The 26,904-nt window shown below is 40.0% G+C and overlaps 3 protein-coding genes across 3 annotated transcripts; 2 read left to right on the forward strand and 1 right to left on the reverse strand.

Moving 5' to 3' along the window:
* The first annotated feature begins 135 nt into the window (after positions 1 to 135).
* LOC146686153 (coiled-coil domain-containing protein 162-like) lies at positions 136 to 15,303 on the forward strand. The gene is made up of 17 exons (XM_085442543.1): positions 136 to 226; positions 756 to 941; positions 1,047 to 1,259; positions 1,430 to 1,568; positions 1,654 to 1,774; positions 1,877 to 1,986; positions 4,158 to 4,307; positions 4,409 to 4,456; positions 4,603 to 4,770; positions 5,378 to 5,530; positions 5,624 to 5,758; positions 6,047 to 6,199; positions 6,654 to 6,863; positions 8,794 to 8,914; positions 9,312 to 9,460; positions 10,047 to 10,101; positions 15,243 to 15,303. Exons 4-16 carry the CDS (start codon positions 1,452 to 1,454, stop codon positions 10,098 to 10,100), a joined length of 1,689 nt encoding a protein of 562 aa, XP_085298669.1. The 5' UTR covers positions 136 to 226; positions 756 to 941; positions 1,047 to 1,259; positions 1,430 to 1,451; the 3' UTR covers position 10,101; positions 15,243 to 15,303.
* On the reverse strand, positions 10,790 to 17,583 carry zbtb24 (zinc finger and BTB domain containing 24). The gene is made up of 7 exons (XM_085442542.1): positions 17,526 to 17,583; positions 14,939 to 15,781; positions 14,496 to 14,663; positions 13,241 to 13,324; positions 13,069 to 13,152; positions 12,894 to 12,975; positions 10,790 to 12,779 (listed from the first exon to the last, which is right to left on the reverse strand). Exons 2-7 carry the CDS (start codon positions 15,750 to 15,752, stop codon positions 11,888 to 11,890), a joined length of 2,124 nt encoding a protein of 707 aa, XP_085298668.1. The 5' UTR covers positions 15,753 to 15,781; positions 17,526 to 17,583; the 3' UTR covers positions 10,790 to 11,887.
* A 3,036-nt stretch (positions 17,584 to 20,619) lies between these two features.
* Positions 20,620 to 25,153, forward strand: LOC146686155 (uncharacterized). Its single transcript, XM_085440974.1, has 7 exons — positions 20,620 to 20,627; positions 20,733 to 20,821; positions 21,100 to 21,267; positions 22,438 to 22,521; positions 22,610 to 22,693; positions 22,787 to 22,868; positions 22,983 to 25,153. The coding sequence occupies exons 1-7, from the start codon at positions 20,620 to 20,622 to the stop codon at positions 23,872 to 23,874; spliced, it is 1,407 nt and encodes a 468-aa protein (XP_085297100.1). The 3' UTR covers positions 23,875 to 25,153.
* The last annotated feature ends 1,751 nt before the right edge of the window (positions 25,154 to 26,904 follow it).

A 26,904-nucleotide genomic window follows, 5' to 3' on the forward strand; every position in this document is an offset into this window, starting at 1 on the left:
GGTGGTGACCTCATATAATCATTTTAGAAAACCATCCTAACATATGTTTTCAAAAAACATGAAAACACTTGAGAGGATGAGAGGAAATGTGCTCTGTCACGTCATCTTTCTGTGCCTTTGTCTGCTGCAGGCACAGAGGATGTATCCATGGAGGAGTTTCATAGCCTGTCATGGACTGCTCCCTCTTCATGTTTGGGATGTCCCACCTACTGAACACTGCATGCAGGTTCACCACCTCATATGCTTTTTTTTTTTTTTTTTCACCTGTTAATGGTGCTGATGAGACTTGGTAGATTTGGTCTTGTGTATGAATCATGTTTCCAACCAAAAATATATTTTGCCATCAATATGTCATAATTCTGGAAGTTTCTTCCTGTTAAAAGGAGTTTTTCCTTCCCACTTTCACCAAGTGCTTGCTCATATGGGTTTTGTGATTGTTTGGATCTTCTCTGGATTATTGTGGAGACTTTACATTAAAATATGAAGCACACTGAGGTGACTGCTGTTGTGGTGTGACACTAAACAGATGGGACCTCAGTATTGTTATCATTAAGAGAAAAATGCTCAAGTAAATTCATGATCATCTGCTAAAAAGAAAGTCGTTGTATTTCCTATCTTTATTTATACAAATATGGGTGCGGACTTCTTTCTTGTATTGTCCTTAACCAACTACACAGCTTTGTTTGTTTTGGTTTTTTTAATGCATCGTTAAACTCTCCCAGTGATAGTTAAAAAGATTTCATGGTTATTTGCAGCTCTGTTTGAGCAGCCTGAGCAGTCGCAGCAGACTGCAGGCCAATGCTGCAATCCTTGGGGTGTCCCTGCTCATGGAGGACGTCCTGAACGGTGGAAGAGAGGCAGAGCCTGTTCGTCTCCATGGCAACAAAGATGACCTTCAGCATAGTGGCACACCTAATGAAGTAGCGACAGTTTCTAACAAGGTCATACCAGTGACGCTTCCACATTAGGGTTCACACATTAGTGAATAAAATTGTAAGTAAATTACTAAGATTGCTGATTTGGTAACTATTTCTTTTTTATTGCAGGGAAATAAAAGCTGCAGTGAAGATGATGAAGAAGAGGAGATAAAGATCAATTCCTCAAACCTTCAAGATCCAATCAGTCCAGTCTGTGCTGAAAGGTTTTCTCCTGCTGACAAAGCAGCTGGAGGTCTTCAAGGAGAGATGGGCTCTAAGACGTTTAGGCACCGATGTCTTCAGTACACCTGCTTTGTATCAACAGTTTGTAAAACTTTACCGGTAATTAAGGAATATCAAAAATCAGACACTCAAATAATGTTATTTACTCATATCAGAAAATAATTGTTTTTGTGACAACAAAGTTAATGTTGTTTTAGGATAATGTAAGGTATGCTTAGGTCTTTCTAATTCAATCATTGTTTTACAGCAATTATTCACTTTGTTTTTAGAGATGAAATCTTTTACCCCAGTATGAGAGCTCTGGCTAAACAAATGGATAAAGAGCATCACTATGAGGTTTTAATCTCTGGCACCCAGTCTCTTCTGCCCCCTCCTGGAGCTTCAGAGGTTGATGTGAAAGCCTGGCAGGTACAAGCACAATGAAAACTGCACAATTAAATCATCATGTCATAATAACAAGAACTTATAGTGCTGCAAAATCTACTTTTTCCAGCTCCACCTGCTGATGGAGAGCACAGAGTGCGACATGATTAGAGCAGTGCAGAGAAAGATGAGCACAGAGCTCACACTAGTGCTTTCAGAGAAAACTCAACAAGATAATCGGCTCCCCACAGGTGCGCATAAACACCACTGAATCTACCTTTAAATACCCATTCAAAATATTTTTACTATTAACTATATGATTGCAGTTACATAATGTTTCCACATGTAAGCAGAGCTGTGGAAAAGAAGTCAAATGAAGTACAGTTTGTCCCGTGAGAAGCCACAGATGGTGGAAACATTCATCCAACAGCTGATGCAGGGAGCTGAGCAGTCGGAGGGAGAGGTAGGGAAAATACCCACTGATGCTTTGTTCTCCCCTAAAGTCTTTTAATAATGTGCTGCTACTGTTGACAGGCTTCTGATTACTGTCTAGGATCTCTGCTGAAAAAGAAACTCAAACCTGTGTATTTTATCTACTTGCATTCATTGTTATTTCAAATGTGGGCTTTATAATGCTCTTAAAACCCTGCTCTGCTAAGGCATGCCTTCAAAAACACACTAAATACCTTAAATGCTTGCTCTACAAAGGCTGCCATTTCTCCTGAGCTGATTATACAAGCTGGTTGCACTCCAGCGCTATCATTATCATTTCTAACAGCCCCAAGTACACAAAGTATTTGGAAAAACATGCAAAATGTGCTGCTTATTCCTATCATTTCCAGTGCACAGGAAGAAAGTGAAGTTGTTTAGTTAACTGCTGTCCTGTCCATAAGAAGAGGAGAAAGGAGTGGGAACATGCTCAGTTAATTATGCAAACATGTGGGACAGGGAACATGAGGTGTTGCTTGGTATCAGCTTTAGGTAGACGTTTTATTTGACAGGTGTTTGAGAAATTGTCTTATTTTAGAAAGAGAAGGTAATCAGTCCATTTCCACCAGGTTTCTTCTTCCTCGAGTCTGCAAAATAAAGGTGGCAATCACGTTTCCCACAGAGGGTATGTGGAGTAATGTACAAACTCTTTTTAAAAAGTTAAAAATTAAGGGGAAGTTTTCTCTAAAAGCAACATTTTTACATGCAACTAAATGTTTACAAGCTGCTGTTGTGACCAGTAATGTCTTCACACTTGAGGTAATGAATGCTATGGTTATTCAGGCCTTTTATTGATTTCTTTGAACTGTTCCTACAGCAGTTATAAGTGGTGTTGAAGGCTCTTCAATAGCTTTTAACTTCACAACATGTAAACTTCTCATCAGTGATGACAGACGTGACAATGATTGAGCTATTTGTACGGTGGCCCTGAGAGGCCAAATGGACTGCAACTTAAGAAAACACCAGCAATAAGAAAAACGCTGCAAAAGCGCACAAAACACAACAGAAATAGGGAAAAACTGAAATAGGAAAAAAGAAAACAGATTTCTAAAAGCACAGAGGAAGTGTGGAAGTTTCTGGGGAGACAATAACCCAACGAACCAGTTGCAGGAACCCAAAACATGCTAGGTGTGTTTTATCATGATTCATATAATACTGATGATGGATTTTTAGGCTAATAGTTAGGCTAACACACTTACCTGTCATCGTTTCTTTCCTCACAAAAGTGATAGATCCCCCACTTCTTTTAGGTGTCTCCCAGCGCAACACTTTTTCCTATTTCTGTTTTTGTTTTTCCTATTTCCGTTGTGTTTTGCGTGCTTTTGCAGCGTTTTTCTTATTGCTGGTGTTTTCTTAAGTTGCAGTCCATTTGGCCTCTCAGGGCCACCATATATTTGGCCTAAATGACAAGAGATGTGTTTGTAGGAGTGATTGTGATGCTTTCTAACCTAAGAACACAGTGCCAGCTGTCCAGCACGGTGGTGGTAGCATCATGGTCTGGGGGCTGTTTTGCTTCCAGTGGTACTGCTACATCACACAAAGTGGATGCAATAATGAAGGAAGAGGGCTAACTCCAAATTCTTCAACTATTGAAAACTTATGGTAAAATGGTAAATGGCTTGTATTTGTGTAGCGCTTTTACTCATGGGCTGCGCTTAAAAGCCAGGTCCATGCCAGGAAACCAACAAATTTAAATGAACTCTACCAAGAGAGGTGGTCAAATACACAAATACAACAATTACACCAGAAACTCATCGATGGCTTCTAAAAGTGTCTGGTTGAAGTGTAACTTTGCTAAATGACATTTAACCAAATATCAGTGGGGGTCTCTGTATATATTTGACTCTGTATGGATAAAGAAACCCCTTCTTGTTTTTATGCTCTACAATAATTCTACCCTGGAAAAAGAGCAGTTGAAAGACATCATTAAAAGCCTAAAATTACGATGACATTAATTTCCTTCTGACTACTCTTGTATCTCTTTCACATGTATTGTGTGAAGAAATGCCAACACATAGAGAATATAACAGTGCAGCTTGTTGACTATTAAAACTTATATCCCAAAGAATGGGGGGAATAGAGTATTAATGCAAGTTGCTAAACTTTAGATATTCATTAATAATACTCTTGGTTTTCTTTTTTTAGCTGAAGGTCTCTCGGGATCATCTGCAGCAGTGTCTCACTCACCTCGGCTCCTCAGTGATGGAGCGAGAGCGCCAATGCTTTCTGCTTTACTCACAGTTTTATGAACAAATCCTGCAGCAGCACACTCAGCTTCTGTACCAGAGAGAACAGGTACATGTGTGGAATATCTTTTTATCGGAGTAAATATATTATTGGCAGTTTATATTTTTAAAAAAAATGAAATCTATTATCTTTCACCATTTTAACTGCAGGATTTGAAAAGTCTGAAGGACGCTCAGACAAGTAATTCTCACAAAGAGGTACACACAGTGATTCCCATCTGTAGCCTCTATGATTTTGTGAGTTAGTAGCAGAAAAGCAGATTTGAGCTGCTTTAGGAATGTAAGTCATGTTTGAGATCGAGAGCTTTCAAACAAAACTACTTTTGAGCTCTATTAATCCACAGGTGGCAGATTTATGCCGTGGGATGATGTTGGAGGTCTCAGCCCTGTGGGCCCAAGTTGCTCACCTGGAAGAAGAGAAAATTCATTTAGAGGAACAGCTCGGCCTCACATTCAAAGAACGCTACCACCCTCTGGTCCGACACCTTTTCTCTACCTGCATCCAGTTAAAGGTGAAAGAACAAGGCCCCCTGTTAAAGGGCTACAGCAAAACTTTCACCCTCGACATCCAAATGTTGTAGTAGAAATTAAGACCCATCAGACGAGTTTTTTTCACTCTTCTGTGAGATTATGCAAATTTTAGCCTCCGTTTTGAGTTCTTAGCTGGCAGAAGTGACACGGTGTGACTCTGTAGTTTTCACCAGTTTTGTGTTAGCAAGTAGCTGAAGTGGTGAAAACGACAAAGTGGCTGGTAAGTGTACTGTTTCTTTATAACTAGAATATATACTTGCCCTTTTCATATATCATATTTGAGCAGAAAGTGGTTGAATGACACTTTCTCAGAAGTTTCTCTGTACCATAATAATTTGCTAACATCTGATTGTTGGTGTTCTCTTTATAATATTGTAAGATCTTTACCATGCAATATAATGCACCTTGTTGTGACTGTTGTTGATGCTATAGAAATATAATTGATTGGACGATAACTTTAAACTATGTGGTAAAACGTTGTTTATTCTTTAGTTCTTTATTCCTGAAATACATAAACAAGTGTTATTTTGTCATATCTCACATTTTGCTTTGTTAAAGACTTGTTTGGTAATTTTGTTTGGCTTTCAGGCCAGACTTGATGAATATCCCCGACAAATGAGGCGGGACATAAGTGTGATAGTGAACAGAGCACGGGGGGAAGGAGTGGACAAGATCATCAAGCTCAAGAAGAGGTACGGCTGCACCAAAGACAATGATGGACTCGCCCTCACACAGTTAAAGGTACGGAAAGTTTTTATGTGTAGGCAGTTAAAAAGAGCAGAAGTATTGAAGATGATCTGTGAATTGTACCACTTTCATACCTGTTATCTTAAGAAGGAAGAAGTCCACGAGTTGAAGCTGGAGAACAGCCGGCTGACTGCTCTGCTCTGTAAACTGAAGGCTCTGAGATGCTGGAGGAAGGTGGTCGACCAGGAGAAACTTCACAGGCAACTGCTCCAAACCAAGCAGGTTAGCAGCAGGATGAAGAAATATTCAGCAATCAGAAATTAGCTTTACCTCTTGCAGGGAGGGAACATGAGGCCATCAAGTAAAAGGGAAAAGCATGAATATGCTTAGTTGTAGGATTTAAACAAATAATGTAACAATGTTACATGTACTCATGTACTGCAATTTAAAAGTTTAATGTTTTCTTTTGCTTGACCTGGTTAATCCTCACTAATTTTGTCAGCTTTGCATTATTTTTCTAAGCCCATATTTATACATTTATGAACTCATACCACACTGGTCATTTTGCAGAGGGAGGTTACCACTCGCACCGAGGCTCTCAGAGTGAAAATGTTATCAGAGGATAAGGTGGCTCTCCTGCAGGGGGAGCTGGACTTTGCACAGCAGGCGCTGACCTGCTCTCAGGCCGAATGCAGCAGCATCAAGAAGCAGCTCAGCAGGAAGGTACATGCACTCCTATCCACACCTTCTACATCAGTTAACATCAGCTGAAACTGCAAATACTCTGAAATTCATTAAAACTATGAAATGTTTGGTTTGTATTTCTTAAGCTTGGTGAAGGTGCTGTTGAATGCTTTCAGAAGCAGTGCAGGTTTATTTTAAAATGCCAGGATTTTAAAAGTTAACTACATTTTTTGCCTCGTTGCTGATCCTACAGACACTTACATTATATTGCAGCTTCTCTAGGTTTCTCTTGTTGGCTTTTTTGGATCTCTGAGGACAGGATCTGGGTTTTTGGAGGCTCACTGCACATCTTGAAGTGTTTAAATCACATTTCGCTCACATAGACTTCCTAATTCATGTAAAGCTGTGCATTTTCAGTTTTGACAGTGGCAAGAGCTGTCAGGAGAAGAAGCCTGGATATATTCACTGAATGTTTGCTGGTTCTCGCTCACAGACAGAGGAGCTCCAGGTGTTCAGGCATCGGTCTGCACGGGAAGCCCGCAGCAGACAGGAGCTGGACGCTCATCTAGTGCAGACCTTGGAACAAATGAGAGCCGACATGGAGGATAGAGACAGACAGCTCAGGGCCCTCGGTGAGCAGCTGGACAGAGGCAGCAGGATAAACAGGCTACAAAGAGAGCGCAGTGCCAAAGAGATCCGGCAGGTCTGTACGTTAATTAATGTGTTATGCACCACTGATTGCAGGCTGTCTTCTGTGCAAACCCTAAAAAAAATCCACTTTTCATGAGCTAAAAAAAAAAGCCTGTGGTCAGTGGATTTTAAATAGATCATCCAAAGAAATACAATTTTTAAAAAGATCGTGGTATTTTAAGTAAATCAACCTCTGAACATCTTAACTGAGAGTCAAATAAAACCAATTAACAGACTATATCTGTAGGTTCTCAGTCTTTCAGGTCATGGTAGTCTTCAGCACTAGTTGGACTTCTTTTCAATTCATGAAGACTTTTCGCTTCATCCAAGAAGCTTCTTCAGTTCCAGTGTAGAGTCCCAGATATTTACCCACCATGGAGGTTATGCAGAAAGTCACTGATCCACCCCGCAACCACTTGAGTTATTAATGGTCATATGATCCAAACTGTGAATCAAGGTGTGGTTCTTGATCGCTGGGCAGGCTTGTCAGAAATTACATTTCTAAGAAATTATGATGGAACAACTCAGTATAACATGCAAGTGTATGTCAAATCCAGCAACACCTTTAGAAAAGCACTGGTTCATCCCAAAGGCACAAACACAATCTAAGCAACGTAGTGTGTGCTGCTCAGTGCAGCAAGGAGTGCTCATAACGTTACACGGGAAAACCAGACAACCACTCCACAGACTGATGGCTCAGCAGAGAAGAACTCATCAGGACAGACTGTTTTCAGGATGATAATGTTCATACTTTGGCCTGAGAAGCCATCAATGTCCACTCTGAACGACTCTCATTGAAAAGGCACAATGCCCTCCAAAACCAGCTATCAGAAACCTCAATTAATACCTCCCTCCTGATCTCCTATCTGTAAATGGTAAGTGGAGCGATTCTTATATAGCGCTTTTCTACTCTCCCGGCGTACTCAAAGCGCTGTATACAACATGCCACATTCACCCAATCACACCCATTCTCACAAGCACTGACTCTAAACTGAGTGCTTTTCTAACAACATTCACACTCCGATAGCTGCATCGGAGAGCAACTTGGGGTTAGCTATTTACTTTTAAAGTTTTTCACTAGCCACTGCCAAAAATCTGGCAAAAATCTGACAGAGTGATGTAGGATAAAAGTCCAGACCTAAATCCAATTGAGATGAATTCATCATTTAAAAAGTGATATTTTTGTATATACTTGGGGTTACCTTTGTCTAATATTAATATAATGCAAATTAAAGGGGTGGCTGTAGCTCAGGAGGTAGAGCAGGTCACCTACTGATCGGCAGGTTGGCAGTTTGATCCCTGGCTCCTCCAGTCTGCATGCCAAGTATCATTGGGCAAGATAAAAAAAAAAAAGGTTGCTCACAGTCATTTCATGATTTAAAAAGGGGGTAATTATATTTTTCACACAGGGCCAGGTAGCTTTAGACCCCCCCCCCCCCCCCCCCCCCCCCGGTTAATTAAATAATCATTTAAAACTGCATTTTGTATTTACACGGGTTATCTGTGTCTAATATTGAAACATGTGTGACAAAAAAATGGGGGGAAAAAAACAGGAAAGGGACAATTTTTAACAGAACTGTATAATGCAGTCTTGAGATCCCATGTGATTCAACAGTCACACTTTGACCACGTGACCTTAATGGATTGCGTGATGACACGACTCTCAGGACCACCTCCAATGGGACAAATCCACGAGGGGTTGAATACCTGAGTCTCTTCATCAGTTTGCAGAACTGAAGAAGCCTCTTGGATGAGAGGTTAAAGGATTTTTGCAGTGCCTTGGTGCAAAAATCCTGTAGAGATACTTACAGATACAGAGTTAGTCTTGGCCTCATTCTGGTGATAGATCTGTCAAGTCAATATCAATGCACATGGTGTTTTCATTTTAAATTTAAGCAGGAATAAAAAAAACAACAACTTTTAACCACATTGTTGGGGTCCAGGTGAGGGGGCAGCTACAGCAGCAGTGCAGCCTTAAACAAGAGGCCTTTCAGCAGCTGGATAAACTGCAGAACCAGATGAACGATGTGGAGGCAGCTCTCTCCAGAGGAGCTTCGACAGCAGGTAAAAGCCTTCCAGGCTCTGCTGATACTCAACAGGATGACAGACCAACAGCTCGCTTTGCCTGTAAGATTTTGTCTGCTTCAGACATTCTTGACTTGAAATTTCACTCCTACTTTCTCGGTATCGTTATATCACAAGTCAAAGCAGGACTTATTCCACGCTGTCAGTCAGCAGACTGAGTACTAGAAGTCCCTCGACAGGTACTGAGCCCACCACCTTCATCTCAGAGCAGTGAAGCAATAATGTAAAGCTGCTCATGCGGTTCATGAGTGAAATCGAAAGCCATCAGATTATCCAGACACTCATATCTTTTTGTGATGACATTTTAAATTACTTTATAGATGTTATTTTCACACTGCAGCATAGCTCTCACTCTGTTCTATTTCTGTGTGCACAGGTCTGCACCGGAACAGGCTGCATTCAGCCCTGCAGCCTGGCAGCCTCACAAACTACACCACACCTCAGGACTTTGCAACAGAGCCAAGACAGCAGAGAGCAGAAACAGCCAGAGGTCTTTCAAACATGAGCACAGACAGATCGAAAGCAGTGAGTGAAATAATCATTTAAAAACTTGTTTCATCTCTAATGTAAAAAACAAGAAGGTGGGTGGGGAGATACTTTTTTACAGCACGGTACATTTTGGAGTTTTAAAGCATATTGAATTCACTGGTGTCCCAACTAATGAAGATTACGTCTACATAATAATAGGACAACTACTAAATGGTGAACGTAAAGCGAGACAGTACATTGCTGGTTTCAAGGTCAAGAATGTGTGAATGCTTTTGTGGTCACCCATCTTCAAAGATTCAAGGAGCTTTATTGTCATTCGCATCACAAGTTAACATGAGGTGGAAAGAAATTATGCACACACGGTCCTGGAGTGAAAAAAATAATAATAATAATGAAGAAACTGATTTTTTTTAAAGTAATAAATAATAGTTGTTGGTCTTTTGTTTTGTTTTTTAACAAACAGAATAACAAGTAATAAAATAAGACGATAAGTTGAGTGCAACAACCTGAGTACCAGTATGGATATAGAGTGTAGGTATCTGTTTCGTCAGACAGGTATAGCAGGGTGCCCAGTTTTATCTCTTAGATGTTCAGCTTGAATCCGCCTTTGTTTCTCTTTCAGGATCTGTGTCGCCTGCGCCTCCCGATAGCCGAGGCTTTGTTCCCAGATCTGTGAGGTGCAGCAATCAGTCACACACACAAACTTGATTAGCAGATTAGCTTGCTGTAGGCTTGCCTGTAGTGTTTTATAGCTCTGTGTGTACTGAATGTTATCTATTCCATTCCCAAAGCTGTGACATGCATGTCTTCCCTTTAACCTACAGCACAGCATCTTGATGTTGCCCCTCTCCATATTTCAGTAACTTTTTAAATATTCAAAATAAACACTTTCAAAGCTCTTAACAAAACCCTTATCACTGATATTTTACTTTCTGGATATTTCTATAACTTGCCTTTATTTTTATCCGTACTTAACTTTTGTCAATTAATAGCATTACATCGTGTCTACTTAAGGTTTCTAATACTCATATTAGATATATACCAATTTGAGCTTATTGCAAATTTATCAAAGGAATCATGTCAAAGTTCATTTTTCAGTTGTAGAATGAGTTTGGTCACATCTTATGAAATAAAACCAAATGATGACGTTTTTAAGTGGGCAAAAACAAAACCTGTTTTGTCATAAGCTCTAAAAAAATCATTAAAATAATAACTGTTTAGCATCTGTTGCATAGTAACTGTCTTCTGTTCAGACTGTACATAAAAGGTGGAGATAGCCATGTTTATATCAACCATTTGATTGTGAACAAACCTTTTAAAGACTCGAATTGAGCGTTTTGGAAGTGAGGATCTTGGAACCAGCCATACCTGCAAAAGCTACCCGCTTTATTATCACCAATTTTACAGTAATTAATAAAATGATTAAATACCAATAAATACAAATTCAGGTTTAAGACACTTTTCACTTTTCAAACCTGGAAACTGAAAAATATCACATTTGTTTGTTTGGGAGTTCCTCCATTATGGCTCCTGATATTCCTGCCTTTCGTGTCATGGACTGAGATCTAAGTGCTGCATCCAGCTGATGTCCTCAAAGGCCTCAAGGGTTTTCACACATGGCCACTAACAACATGTCATTAACTTCAGCATCATTTTGGGTGTTTGACAGTCATGCTGATGATGTAGGATCAACTGTCGCTGTATTCCCCAGCTGGATGATAAAAGGCTCTTTGTGACTGCTTTTGGCGAGTAAGATAGTGCTGCATTCGAATGGAAGTGACAGATTTGTCTACAGACACATGCCAGTAAAAGTGGCGCCCTTTGACACATGATTGCTGCAGCACTGAAGCAAACTTCTACTTTGAAGTCGAACCTTCTCCTTTTCTGGTTTGTGTCCGACTTTATCATGATGTACTATCAGTTGGCCAGTAGCTGGCAAGTATTTGCCATCAGACATGAAAAACTCCAGGTAACCATGGCAATCTGCTTGCAACCAAAGCAATAACCAGAAGGTTTTTGGTTCAACACCTTTGTGTCTGGGGGCTCTTTGGATCACTCATATCAATCTCAGACACCTGTCGTAATTAGTTAACCAGGTGAGCCCAATTAAAGGAAAACTATACTTAACTCATTCACTGCCAGCCATTGGCAGTGAATGAGTTAAACCCATTGACTCATGCACTGCAATTGACGGCTATAGACGTCAATGGCAGTGAATGAGTTAAGACAGATGTTCCACATTATTAATCATGCCACAGTTTTTAAGCAATATGGCAAAGAACAAGGATCTGCTGCAGAAAAGTGTCAAACAGTGCAATACCTTGTGCAAGGTATGAAAGATATTAGATATTTAACACACAAAGTGTGATCATTGTGCCTTTGACTATGGTCAGTTTTGTCTGTATATAGTTGATCTCCACAGTAGCACCATCAGATTTAAGTTCCCGGTGGTCCAGATCACTCTCAGCTCTCCTGTGGCAGTCCGGTGGTGTACAGGTAGGACACAGTTCCTGATTGGATCTGAAATGTCTGTCCTTGGATGTGATGGTTGGAGATCTGCTCGCTAGTCTGACTGATGGAGATCGGTTGGCTGCTCTGGCTGCTGACGTGAATAGCCCGGCCTTGTTGTTGTTCCCTGCTCACCTGCCCCTCCAAGGGCTCCTGAACAACAGGCAGCTGCTGGATTGGCTGACGCATCACCTGCAGCTGTTGAATGGGACGCTGTGTTATTTGAAAGGGCTGCGCAGGACCGTGATGGGCCTGCAGCTGCTCCATAGCCTCTTTACTCAAAGTGATAACATGCATCTGCTCAGCCTGGTGCATCATCTGACCCTGCAGCATACTTATAGTGTGGATCTGAGAGGTCTGATCCACCACATCACCCTGAGTGACCAACGCCACATTGTGCACGTGCCCTGATGGCCGGGCGAGGAGGGTGAGTTTAGAGGGGGCTGACTGAGCCATCTCTCCCTCTGTGCTGATGAGGCTGATCTCGTGGTCCTGACCCGGGATAAAGTTAATGTGGTCCACATCCTCTGTCACCACCACCTGGAGCTCTTGTTCAGAGGTGGCAGGCAGCTGGTACTGCTGCAGGTGAAGGATATTTTGCACCTCTTCCTGCGGGGCTCCAGAGCCATCTTTTGCTGCAGTATCCGATGAGGCCTCTCCACCCGCAGCTCTCTCCTTGTTGTGGGATTTGGTGTGTGTTTTCAGATTGTCCAGGCGTGTAAAAGAAAGGCTGCAGGAAGAGCAGGTGAAGGGTTTCTTCCCCGAGTGGGAGGCAACATGTCGTCGTCTTGCACTGGGGTCTGAAAAGGACTTCTTGCAGATGCTGCAGTTATAAGGCTTCTCACCTCTGCAAAACCAGATATTGAGGCAGTTATGACCACGTCTCCTCCTGGGTCGTATATTATACAGCAGGGAGCAAAAACTGTTAAAAGTGGAGTGAAAATCAAATATAACAGCTGACCTGTGGATTCTGATGTGAGTCTGCAGTGTGCTCTTGGCTGTGAAACATTTTCCACAGATTTCACAAGTGAAAGGCTTCTCACCTGTGTAAACGTTAACACCATCAGCTGCTGCAGCACACGCTTCCATAAAGCAGATATCAATAGCAAAAGAATGACTTGGAGAGCTGATCTTACCTGTATGAGTTCTCACGTGCTTTTTCAGTTGAGCTGCATCCATAAACTTGTGATGACACTGAGCACATTCTGGCAATGATTTCCCTTTATTTAAAAATAAAGATTCAATAATTTTACCTTCAGATTGATTGAATACACTGACCAGATCTCTGGCAGTTTCCCCATGACTTACCTGTGTGAACTCTGTAATGGCTTTTAAGTTGCCTTTTCTGAGTGAAGGTCTTTCCACATTTATCACAGTCAAAGGATTTCTCTTCTAAAGAAGCAAATAAAACAGAGCTCATGAGAGATCAACATCGCAATATGCTAGAGCACTTCGGCTTTAGTGCCATTAAGAGAAGGAAGTCATCTCTACAGCCAATATCCATCCAAAACTAGGCAACTCACACCAAATTAAGCTAGGTAAATCAAAAGCACAGGCAAGACACAAAATGTGGGCATTTGATTTTTGGGCACATTTAAAAGAGTTGTAATAGGTAGTAAACTGAAAATCCTTCCGGTTTTCCTAGCCAGAGAAACAAAACACCTTAATTCTTCTTAGAGCATCTTTTTACCCCTTAGTTGTAAAAAGCTTTTCCCCTACATTGCTTCATTTATGTTAAAGAAGGCATGTATTTACTGGGCCCAAGTGTATCTAATAGAAGTAAAATGTAGTATTTCATTATATTATAATAACACATGAGACTTTTGCATACAGCACAGTTATTGCCACTGTGCATTTTTAGGGGCTAAATATGTTAGCTGTGTTGCTTTGCAATGAAGACAACTGTACAGCACCGTTTGCATAAGATTTGTTCCTGGTTTACATCCCTTGCACTGAATCGAAAGTGGATAACTGGAAATGGATAACTATCCATTTCTAGGAATCAAGTCCAGACACTGGAATGTGGTTTGATGGTCTGTTATCTGTTCTATATCTGCTTGTTCGTGTAGTGTTAATCTTTTGGGCTACATCCAGGACTTCAATCTGCACAATGCAGTGAACAGCTCGTCAGACGGTGCTTTAAGGAGTGCCTGATTTGCTTTGGCTTTGCATTCTATTGGTGAAACATAGCCTTTCAGTACCGGCTGAATGTGTTCATTTCTTTTTACCTTACAATATAAAGCGCCTTGAGGCGTTATATAGATAAAGTTTAAATGAAGTAGCCAATCAGAAGAAAAAGCTGGTGAGGAGGGTCGTATGCCATCCTGAAAGCTACTCTGTTCGAATTTAAAAAAAAAAAAAATACAGCTGAAACTAAGAATAGTAGGTCTGATGTAATCACTGCAACAACTAACACTTTCTACATTTCTCAAATCAGACTGTAGATCAACTTTGTTGGAAAGATCACTTTCAGGAAATTATGAGGATTCCTGGAAATTACTTGTAAACAAAGTTACTACTTATCAAACATGAGAAACTGAGAAGTCAGTTCATTGGGTCCTACCTTCATGGAGGTTCATATGCTCTTGCAGGGAGTGTTTGGTGGAAAGCGCTTTGGAGCAGACGGTACAAACAAATGGCTTTTCTCCAGTGTGCATGCGCTGGTGAGCCAGCAGAGTGTGCTTCTGGGTAAAACTCTTCCCGCACACCATGCAGTGGAAAGGCTTCTCACCTGGAGTTAAAGAAAGTAGTTGTACTTTTACAGGTGCGGATGTGATTAGTGACTGCTAAACTCTCGTCAGTCGTAGTCATCTGTACTTTCTATGCGTTTCTATTTTTCTTTTTTTTTCTTTTTTTCAGCACAACATTTGAAAAGTTAAAACATTTATTTTTATTACAGTTGAGGGAATGAAGTCCTTTTTTTAAACTATGTCCAAAAACTCTAGAAAAAAAGGCCAAATTTGTAAACCTCCATTCTGACCTCTCTTTAAATCAGAGTGTAATTACCTGTATGAGTGCGCTGGTGAATCTTTAAAAACAGGTGGCTTTTGAAGACTTTTCCACAGTCCTCACATCGTGCCTCAGTGTCAGGGTATTTCCTTTTCCTGCCCCTCTTCCCAGGCTCCTTGTGTCCTGCTGTGTTATTGCCCACTTTGTAGCCCTTATATTTTACCGGTGGGTTGATTTTGCGTTTGCTCTGCCGGCTTTGGTGTTCTTCGGGGTCCTCATTTCTAGGCTGAGACTCAGTTTTTGGATTATCTTCTGCCTGTCGGTCCTCTGAACTCTCACATGGTTCTCTTCTCCCCACCAGCTCTGTCACAGGTGCACCTACATCTTTCCTCGGCCGCCCTCTTTTGCGCTTCACCAGCTCTGCATCTTCAGCTTTGTTTGCTTGAGCATCATTGCATTTGACCCCTGCTGCAGAGCGAGTTAGGTCAGTGAGCACTTTGACAAGGTCACCGACTTCCATTCGATGAGCTGTGGCCAGGAGCTGCTCTGTGGCGCTCTCCTCCACAGACACCTGGGCGCTGTAGATGAACTCCAGCACTGCTGCAAACATGTTTGGTGCCATACCGTCCAGCCGGTGGGTGGACCGATGGATCTGATCTTCTGCTGTGAACATGACGGAGAAGTACTCACTGCTTGCTGCCAGCAGGGCTTTGTGGGCCTTGAACTGCACATCCTCCACGACAAGAGTAATGTCACACAGCAGGTCACTTTTCCTGAGCTTGTTGAATTTGTTCAGGATGCTCTGTTTATATGACTCTGAATGAAGGTGAGCCATAAGCGATGAAGGTGGACTGGTTGATTTTTGAGACATCTTTGCCGCAAAAACAACCACATCTGTCCCTTAAATGAAAACATATGAAAACAAAATGAGTGTACAGTTAGTTTAAAAGTTTATATGAATTCATCATGGGCATGAAGGTCATGTGATTTTGGGCTTTTAAAGAAGACATTTATGCCCATTATGATACGAATATATGTAAACTTCTGACCTCAGCAGTATATATGTTTGGCTTATATCAGAGGTTCAGTGCGTTTTTTAAATGTAGCCGAGTGGTAAATTAATAATAATATTTTCCATTTCAGTTAACCAAATATCCATTTAAGGTTCAAAAAAAATAACAAGAATGTTATTGGGTAATTTAATGGTATTGCTTGTGCTATAGGCTTAAGGGTTAACTGCAGTTTTCCAAAAAAAACTTAACAAGAAATGCATCTTGGGACTTCCTGTTTACTTTTCTTTTTGTTGTGGATGTGGAACGGGAATGTTGTGAAGGAGTTAAATTATTGGTAAGGAATTGTTAAATATGCACATAACTCATTGAAACATATTGTTATAATTGTAGTGCAGTGGCAAAACGTCAGTATTTTAACAAGATGATGTATTTCTTAAATGTATGATGCAAAGGACCTGTATGTGCAGCGTGGAGTGGCCATTTTCTCCATGCAAGGGATAAGTTGCGAGATTGTCTGTGTGCTCCAGTATTGCAAGTGAGCTGAGATTTCTGTGGAATGTAAGTGTTTATAAACATGTATGTAACACTTCCACATTTTTTTAAAGGAGCCTTGTGTGATTTAGTTCTTTGTATTTTGTTCTGCACAGACAGAGGCCACTGCCGTATTTTTGTGTTTTGTATTTCATTTCTTTTATTCCTCGTATTGTATTGGCGCATCTTTGTTTAATCGGTTATTCTGTTACTTTGCCACGTTACCTCTCGTGCTGTAGATGTTCAGTACAAGTCCATATGGCCGCTGTTTGACAAAAGTAAAGGTCAAAGGACCTTTGGTTTATTCAGTCGTCATTGACAATAAAACTGCACATTAAGAACCCCAGTAATTGTGTCCTGTGTGGCTAACCATTTCCCAGGCTACATAAATATATGATCTTTTTCGTATTACCACTGCTATTACTACTTACTCATACATGACCAGAGGAATCTACATGATCCGTTTATCCATTAGTAAATGTTCAGTCTGTAAAAATGTAGGACAAATATTACTAACAACAGTTTTTCAGGAATTTGTCACATTTAGGACACCAGACATGGTTGGACTGTCCAAATACGAGTCTGTCGTGTAAGCATACATTTGGTATTATAGATCTAGAATGAATTTGTATTACAGAGCTGATTAATCTGTAGTGACCAGTCTAAACTAACAAAAATATTCTTCATATTACAATAAAATAAATAATAGAAGTATAATAAACTGTCTATAATGTTGGTCGTTGTTTAGTTTATCCTCATGTTTTCAAAATCAAAATTGAACCCATACTGGTATTTACATTCACCTCATATATTAACTTACAGATATTTTGCACTGTTCATCACGTTCATGCAGAGTTCACTGACATTCAGCTTAAATAATGTTTACAGACGAATGGATGTTAGCAAGCAAGCTAATTGTCTCAAAGCAAACGATGCACCGCCGCTGTCTTGAAAGGGGGGGCACGAGAAGCAGAAATGGCGAAGAATGCGACCGAAATAAAGCTTTCAAAAGAAGTTAACTAATAATTTTCGGTCTGGTGACAGGACTTGGACGTATAAACTGCGGTTTAATTTGAAGTAGTCAGCTTTTAGGACCTTACCTTCGCTCGCTGGACGGACCAGAGCGTGATATGAGCCACCTATCGCGAGATGTGAGGTTCTGACGAGATCCACGCCGAGCCGCCGACCCCTGGGGGTCGCACTTTTCCCCGTCGATCAACCCTTTCTTCTAGGTTAATAAAGGTTTGTTTAAATTGTTAAATAGGTGGCATTATGGGAAATTATTTTATTTTAATAACTCAGTGGGACTTTTAAAATAACTAAAACTATCATAGCTAATGAAATTTGATTCAGGAAGTGCACGTTCCCGAGAGAAAAACAGAAACACACAGCACCTGTTGACTGGTGTCAAGCCAGCCTCCAGTTTGTTTTACGTTCCCTGTGTATTCAAAGTATTACGGGAATGGATGTGGAAACCGGATTTCAAAATAAAAGCCAACTTCGAGTGAATTAACAGATATGTTAAGAACATAATAACATATAATTTAGGCTTTTTTTTTTTTTTTTTTTTTTTACAAACTCTAATGTTAGATCTATATGGCACAGCCTTGTACCCTAATTGTGCCCTGTCACTATCAAGGCCATCTTATTTTGGATTTCAAAGTAAAAGCCCTGTGAATCTTCATTTTTGAACTTCTTTCAATGACTTAATAATGCTCTTAAAAGCAAAAGTCGTATTTCCAAATACTATTTGAACTTTATATCAACACTTTCCAACCACAGTCTTTTTACAGTGATACCATATCAATATCAAGTCAGTCTGATTTTGCCTTTCATAGTAATGGCCCTTTGAAATTGTCCATAATTGACTTAATCTTCTAACGATTCAAAATGCTCTAAAATGAAAAATTCTTGTTTCCACAGGGTAATTCCACCTTAGATCAACAGTATACAGCCCCACAGTGATACCATATCAATATCAAGTCATTCTGATTATGCCTTCCAAAATAAAAGCCTTTTTAAATTGTCCATAATTGACCTAACTTTCAGTGATTTCAAAATGTTTTAAAATGGAAATTTCCTGTTTCCACAGGGTAATTCCACCTTAGATCAACAGTATACAGCCCCACAGTGATACCATATCAATATCAAGTCATTCTGATTATGCCTTCCAAAATAAATGCCCTTTCAAATTGAGCATATACGGCCTACTTTTTTGACGATTTCAAAATGTTCTTAAACAGAATTTTGCTGTTTCCACAGGATAATTTCACTTTAGGTCAACAGTATACAACCTCACGATGTTACCATATCAATATCAAGTCATTCTGATTATGCCTTCCAAAATAAAAGACTTTTCAAATTGCCAAGATACGACCTACTCTTTTAAAGATTTCAAAATGCTCTAAAAGTGAAAATTGCTGTTTCCACAGGATAATTTCACTTTAGGTCAACAGTATACAACCTCACGATGTTACCACATCAATATCAAGTCATTCTGATTTTGCTTTCAAAAATAAAAGCATTTTCAAAATGCCCATATCTGACTTGATCCTGGAACAATTTCAAAATGCTCTAAAATGGAAAATTCCTGTTTCCACAGGGTAATTCCACCTTAGATCAACAGTATACAGCCCCACAGTGATACCATATCAATATCAAGTCATTCTGATTTTGCTCTCAAAAATAAAAGCCTTTTCAAATTGTCCATAATTGACCTAACTTTCAGTAATTTCAAAATGCTCTAAAATGGAAATTTCCTGTTTCCACAGGGTAATTCCACTTTAGATCAACAGTATACAGCCCCACAGTGATACCATATTAATATCAAGTCATTCTGATTATGCCTTCCAAAGTAAAAGCCTTTTCAAATTGTCCACAATTGACCTAACTTTCAGTGATTTCAAAATGCTCTAAAATGGAAATTTCCTGTTTCCACAGGATAATTCCACTCCAGATCAACAGTATACAGCCCCACAGTGATACCATATTAATATCAAGTCATTCTGATTATGCCTTCCAAAATAAAAGACTTTTCAAATTGCCAAGATACGACCTACTCTTTTAAAGATTTCAAAATGCTCTAAAAGTGAAAATTGCTGTTTCCACAGGATAATTTCACTTTAGGTCAACAGTATACAACCTCACGATGTTACCATATCAATTTCTTTTTTTTTTTTTCTTTTTTTTTTTTTTTTTTTTTAAATGACATCAGAAACAGCAGTATGCGACATTACGTGATGGCAGAGCTTCAGTTCATCCTTTGTCTTTTTTTTTTTTTTAATAAATAGGACAGGGGGAATGAATGAGAGAGAGAGGGGGAGAGAGAGAAAGAAAACCAAAGGGGAGAAGAGACGGTGAGAAGGGGGGGGGGGAAGAGAGACAAAAAAAAAAAACAAAAAAAAAACTCCTGGGTCACCTGTATGGAGAAAAAACAAACAAACAAACAAACAAACAGAGGAGACAGCAAACAACAAAGAGCAACATAATAATAGAGAAAACAAAGCACCATCACAATAAACTAGCTAGTCATAGATATCAGTATTTACTAAGTAATAAACGATATTGTGCAGCACGCAAGATAGACAGCGCACAGTGTGCTTTGAGGCAGCAGCCAAGAAAGCTTTAGTCCGCGTCTGTGAATACCCATGTGTGCATACCTGTGTGGATCAGCATGCTTGCATTCCAAAGGTTTCTCCATGTAATGATCTGCTAGGGAGTGTGGGGGGGCCACAGCCCCGTCCTCCAGGGTGTGAGGTGGGTATCAATTTCAAGTCATTCTGATTATGCCTTCCAAAATAATGGCCTGTTGAAAATGCCCATAATTTACCTAACTTTCAGTGATTTCAGAATGCTCTAAAAAGGAAGATTTCAGTTTCCACAGGGTAATTCCACTTTAGATCAACAGTATCCAACCCGACAGTAAAACCATGTAAATTTCATGTTGGTCTGATTTCGCCTTTCAAATTAATGGCCCGTCGAATTTGTCCATATGTGATATACTCTTTCAATTATTTCAGAATGTTTTAAAAATGAAAATTGCTGTTTCAACACATATTGGGTTTTCATTTTGAAAAGCAAAATCAGACTCAATTGATTATGACAGAATTGAATCATAAAGATGATGTAAAAGGAAGCTGAAATTGCCACTAGGTTGTAATTGATAGTACGTTTATATTTTAAGTCTGTGGAAAGATGTCATGGTTGGTTTGCAAGCTGTTTTGTAATTTCTTTATTTAGAATGACATCTTTCCACAGACTTAAAATATAAACGTGAGGATTTTTATAAATATAAATATAAACGTGAGGATTTTTCCACAGTCCTCACGATGTGAGGACTGTGGAAAAGTCTTCAAAAGCCACCTGTTTTTAAAGATTCACCAGCGCACTCATACAGGTAATTACACTCTGATTTAAAGAGAGGTCAGAATGGAGGTTTAATACAAATTTGGCCTTTTTTTCTAGAGTTTTTGGACATAGTTTAAAAAAAGGACTTCATTCCCTCAACTGTAATAAAAATAAATGTTTTAACTTTTCAAATGTTGTGCTGAAAAAAAGAAAAGAAAAGAAAAATAGAAACGCATAGAAAGTACAGATGACTACGACTGACGAGAGTTTAGCAGTCACTAATCACATCCGCACCTGTAAAAGTACAACTACTTTCTTTAACTCCAGGTGAGAAGCCTTTCCACTGCATGGTGTGCGGGAAGAGTTTTACCCAGAAGCACACTCTGCTGGCTCACCAGCGCATGCACACTGGAGAAAAGCCATTTGTTTGTACCGTCTGCTCCAAAGCGCTTTCCACCAAACACTCCCTGCAAGAGCACATGAACCTCCATGAAGGTAGGACCCAATGAACTGACTTCTCAGTTTCTCATGTTTGATAAGTAGTAACTTTGTTTACAAGTAATTTCCAGGAATCCTCATAATTTCCTGAAAGTGATCTTTCCAACAAAGTTGATCTACAGTCTGATTTGAGAAATGTAGAAAGTGTTAGTTGTTGCAGTGATTACATCAGACCTACTATTCTTAGTTTCAGCTGTATTTTTTTTTTTTTAAATTCGAACAGAGTAGCTTTCAGGATGGCATACGACCCTCCTCACCAGCTTTTTCTTCTGATTGGCTACTTCATTTAAACTTTATCTATATAACGCCTCAAGGCGCTTTATATTGTAAGGTAAAAAGAAATGAACACATTCAGCCGGTACTGAAAGGCTATGTTTCACCAATAGAATGCAAAGCCAAAGCAAATCAGGCACTCCTTAAAGCACCGTCTGACGAGCTGTTCACTGCATTGTGCAGATTGAAGTCCTGGATGTAGCCCAAAAGATTAACACTACACGAACAAGCAGATATAGAACAGATAACAGACCATCAAACCACATTCCAGTGTCTGGACTTGATTCCTAGAAATGGATAGTTATCCATTTCCAGTTATCCACTTTCGATTCAGTGCAAGGGATGTAAACCAGGAACAAATCTTATGCAAACGGTGCTGTACAGTTGTCTTCATTGCAAAGCAACACAGCTAACATATTTAGCCCCTAAAAATGCACAGTGGCAATAACTGTGCTGTATGCAAAAGTCTCATGTGTTATTATAATATAATGAAATACTACATTTTACTTCTATTAGATACACTTGGGCCCAGTAAATACATGCCTTCTTTAACATAAATGAAGCAATGTAGGGGAAAAGCTTTTTACAACTAAGGGGTAAAAAGATGCTCTAAGAAGAATTAAGGTGTTTTGTTTCTCTGGCTAGGAAAACCGGAAGGATTTTCAGTTTACTACCTATTACAACTCTTTTAAATGTGCCCAAAAATCAAATGCCCACATTTTGTGTCTTGCCTGTGCTTTTGATTTACCTAGCTTAATTTGGTGTGAGTTGCCTAGTTTTGGATGGATATTGGCTGTAGAGATGACTTCCTTCTCTTAATGGCACTAAAGCCGAAGTGCTCTAGCATATTGCGATGTTGATCTCTCATGAGCTCTGTTTTATTTGCTTCTTTAGAAGAGAAATCCTTTGACTGTGATAAATGTGGAAAGACCTTCACTCAGAAAAGGCAACTTAAAAGCCATTACAGAGTTCACACAGGTAAGTCATGGGGAAACTGCCAGAGATCTGGTCAGTGTATTCAATCAATCTGAAGGTAAAATTATTGAATCTTTATTTTTAAATAAAGGGAAATCATTGCCAGAATGTGCTCAGTGTCATCACAAGTTTATGGATGCAGCTCAACTGAAAAAGCACGTGAGAACTCATACAGGTAAGATCAGCTCTCCAAGTCATTCTTTTGCTATTGATATCTGCTTTATGGAAGCGTGTGCTGCAGCAGCTGATGGTGTTAACGTTTACACAGGTGAGAAGCCTTTCACTTGTGAAATCTGTGGAAAATGTTTCACAGCCAAGAGCACACTGCAGACTCACATCAGAATCCACAGGTCAGCTGTTATATTTGATTTTCACTCCACTTTTAACAGTTTTTGCTCCCTGCTGTATAATATACGACCCAGGAGGAGACGTGGTCATAACTGCCTCAATATCTGGTTTTGCAGAGGTGAGAAGCCTTATAACTGCAGCATCTGCAAGAAGTCCTTTTCAGACCCCAGTGCAAGACGACGACATGTTGCCTCCCACTCGGGGAAGAAACCCTTCACCTGCTCTTCCTGCAGCCTTTCTTTTACACGCCTGGACAATCTGAAAACACACACCAAATCCCACAACAAGGAGAGAGCTGCGGGTGGAGAGGCCTCATCGGATACTGCAGCAAAAGATGGCTCTGGAGCCCCGCAGGAAGAGGTGCAAAATATCCTTCACCTGCAGCAGTACCAGCTGCCTGCCACCTCTGAACAAGAGCTCCAGGTGGTGGTGACAGAGGATGTGGACCACATTAACTTTATCCCGGGTCAGGACCACGAGATCAGCCTCATCAGCACAGAGGGAGAGATGGCTCAGTCAGCCCCCTCTAAACTCACCCTCCTCGCCCGGCCATCAGGGCACGTGCACAATGTGGCGTTGGTCACTCAGGGTGATGTGGTGGATCAGACCTCTCAGATCCACACTATAAGTATGCTGCAGGGTCAGATGATGCACCAGGCTGAGCAGATGCATGTTATCACTTTGAGTAAAGAGGCTATGGAGCAGCTGCAGGCCCATCACGGTCCTGCGCAGCCCTTTCAAATAACACAGCGTCCCATTCAACAGCTGCAGGTGATGCGTCAGCCAATCCAGCAGCTGCCTGTTGTTCAGGAGCCCTTGGAGGGGCAGGTGAGCAGGGAACAACAACAAGGCCGGGCTATTCACGTCAGCAGCCAGAGCAGCCAACCGATCTCCATCAGTCAGACTAGCGAGCAGATCTCCAACCATCACATCCAAGGACAGACATTTCAGATCCAATCAGGAACTGTGTCCTACCTGTACACCACCGGACTGCCACAGGAGAGCTGAGAGTGATCTGGACCACCGGGAACTTAAATCTGATGGTGCTACTGTGGAGATCAACTATATACAGACAAAACTGACCATAGTCAAAGGTAGCAGTATTAAAAGATGAAGTTTGTATTTTCTTTAATGAATTTTTTATATAAAAAAATATATAAGCATACCTTTTTATACTGCTGTGTTTCCTTCCACACACTACACCACTGTAATCTGATGAATTTGTCTGGCAGATACCTTCCTCATGCCTTTATCTGTGCCACAAATTTCTGCGCAGCACAATGATCACACTTTGTGTGTTAAATATCTAATATCTTTCATACCTTGCCCAAGGTATTGCACTGTTTGACACTTTTCTGCAGCAGATCCTTGTTCTTTGCCATATTGCTTAAAAACTGTGGCATGATTAATAATGTGGAACATCTGTCTTAACTCATTCACTGCCATTGACGTCTATAGCCGTCAATTGCAGTGCATGAGTCAATGGGTTTAACTCATTCACTGCCAATGGCTGGCAGTGAATGAGTTAAGTATAGTTTTCCTTTAATTGGGCTCACCTGGTTAACTAATTACGACAGGTGTCTGAGATTGATATGAGTGATCCAAAGAGCCCCCAGACACAAAGGTGTTGAACCAAAAACCTTCTGGTTATTGCTTTGGTTGCAAGCAGATTGCCATGGTTACCTGGAGTTTTTCATGTCTGATGGCAAATACTTGCCAGCTACTGGCCAACTGATAGTACATCATGATAAAGTCGGACACAAACCAGAAAAGGAGAAGGTTCGACTTCAAAGTAGAAGTTTGCTTCAGTGCTGCAGCAATCATGTGTCAAAGGGCGCCACTTTTACTGGCATGTGTCTGTAGACAAATCTGTCACTTCCATTCGAATGCAGCACTATCTTACTCGCCAAAAGCAGTCACAAAGAGCCTTTTATCATCCAGCTGGGGAATACAGCGACAGTTGATCCTACATCATCAGCATGACTGTCAAACACCCAAAATGATGCTGAAGTTAATGACATGTTGTTAGTGGCCATGTGTGAAAACCCTTGAGGCCTTTGAGGACATCAGCTGGATGCAGCACTTAGATCTCAGTCCATGACACGAAAGGCAGGAATATCAGGAGCCATAATGGAGGAACTCCCAAACAAACAAATGTGATATTTTTCAGTTTCCAGGTTTGAAAAGTGAAAAGTGTCTTAAACCTGAATTTGTATTTATTGGTATTTAATCATTTTATTAATTACTGTAAAATTGGTGATAATAAAGCGGGTAGCTTTTGCAGGTATGGCTGGTTCCAAGATCCTCACTTCCAAAACGCTCAATTCGAGTCTTTAAAAGGTTTGTTCACAATCAAATGGTTGATATAAACATGGCTATCTCCACCTTTTATGTACAGTCTGAACAGAAGACAGTTACTATGCAACAGATGCTAAACAGTTATTATTTTAATGATTTTTTTAGAGCTTATGACAAAACAGGTTTTGTTTTTGCCCACTTAAAAACGTCATCATTTGGTTTTATTTCATAAGATGTGACCAAACTCATTCTACAACTGAAAAATGAACTTTGACATGATTCCTTTGATAAATTTGCAATAAGCTCAAATTGGTATATATCTAATATGAGTATTAGAAACCTTAAGTAGACACGATGTAATGCTATTAATTGACAAAAGTTAAGTACGGATAAAAATAAAGGCAAATTATAGAAATATCCAGAAAGTAAAATATCAGTGATAAGGGTTTTGTTAAGAGCTTTGAAAGTATTTATTTTGAATATTTAAAAAGTTACTGAAATATGGAGAGGGGCAACATCAAGATGCTGTGCTGTAGGTTAAAGGGAAGACATGCATGTCACAGCTTTGGGAATGGAATAGCTCTGTGTGAACATTCAGTTCACACAGAGCTATAAAACACTACAGGCAAGCCTACAGCAAGCTAATCTGCTAATCAAGTTTGTGTGTGTGACTGATTGCTGCACCTCACAGATCTGGGAACAAAGCCTCGGCTATCGGGAGGCGCAGGCGACACAGATCCTGAAAGAGAAACAAAGGCGGATTCAAGCTGAACATCTAAGAGATAAAACTGGGCACCCTGCTATACCCGTCTGACGAAACAGATCCAGATTGTCTTTAATGTGAAGAGGCAGTCCCTGCTGCTCAGAATTTCACACTTAAAGACACCTGCTAAAGTATTTATACCTACACTCTATATCCATACTGGTACTCAGGTTGTTGCACTCAACTTATCGTCTTATTTTATTACTTGTTATTCTGTTTGTTAAAAAACAAAACAAAAGACCAACAACTATTATTTATTACTTTAAAAAAAAATCAGTTTCTTCATTATTATTATTATTTTTTTCACTCCAGGACCGTGTGTGCATAATTTCTTTCCACCTCATGTTAACTTGTGATGCGAATGACAATAAAGCTCCTTGAATCTTTGAAGATGGGTGACCGCAAAAGCATTCACACATTCTTGACCTTGAAACCAGCAATGTACTGTCTCGCTTTACGTTCACCATTTAGTAGTTGTCCTATTATTATGTAGACGTAATCTTCATTAGTTGGGACACCAGTGAATTCAATATGCTTTAAAACTCCAAAATGTACCGTGCTGTAAAAAAGTATCTCCCCACCCACCTTCTTGTTTTTTACATTAGAGATGAAACAAGTTTTTAAATGATTATTTCACTCACTGCTTTCGATCTGTCTGTGCTCATGTTTGAAAGACCTCTGGCTGTTTCTGCTCTCTGCTGTCTTGGCTCTGTTGCAAAGTCCTGAGTACCCTGTGGAAACAAGAATTTTTCATTTTAGAGCATTTTGAATCGTTAGAAGATTAAGTCATTTATGGACAATTTCAAAGGGCCATTACTATGAAAGGCAAAATCAGACTGACTTGATATTGATATGGTATCACTGTAAAAAGACTGTGGTTGGAAAGTGTTGATATAAAGTTCAAATAGTATTTGGAAATACGACTTTTGCTTTTAAGAGCATTATTAAGTCATTGAAAGAGTAGTTCAAAAATGAAG

The sequence above is a fragment of the Copadichromis virginalis genome, linkage group LG19, assembly GCF_057382275.1.
Source record: "Copadichromis virginalis isolate Kocher_CV1m ecotype Utaka linkage group LG19, C_Virginalis_male_GT1.1, whole genome shotgun sequence".
In the NCBI taxonomy this organism is placed as follows: Eukaryota; Metazoa; Chordata; class Actinopteri; order Cichliformes; family Cichlidae; genus Copadichromis; species Copadichromis virginalis.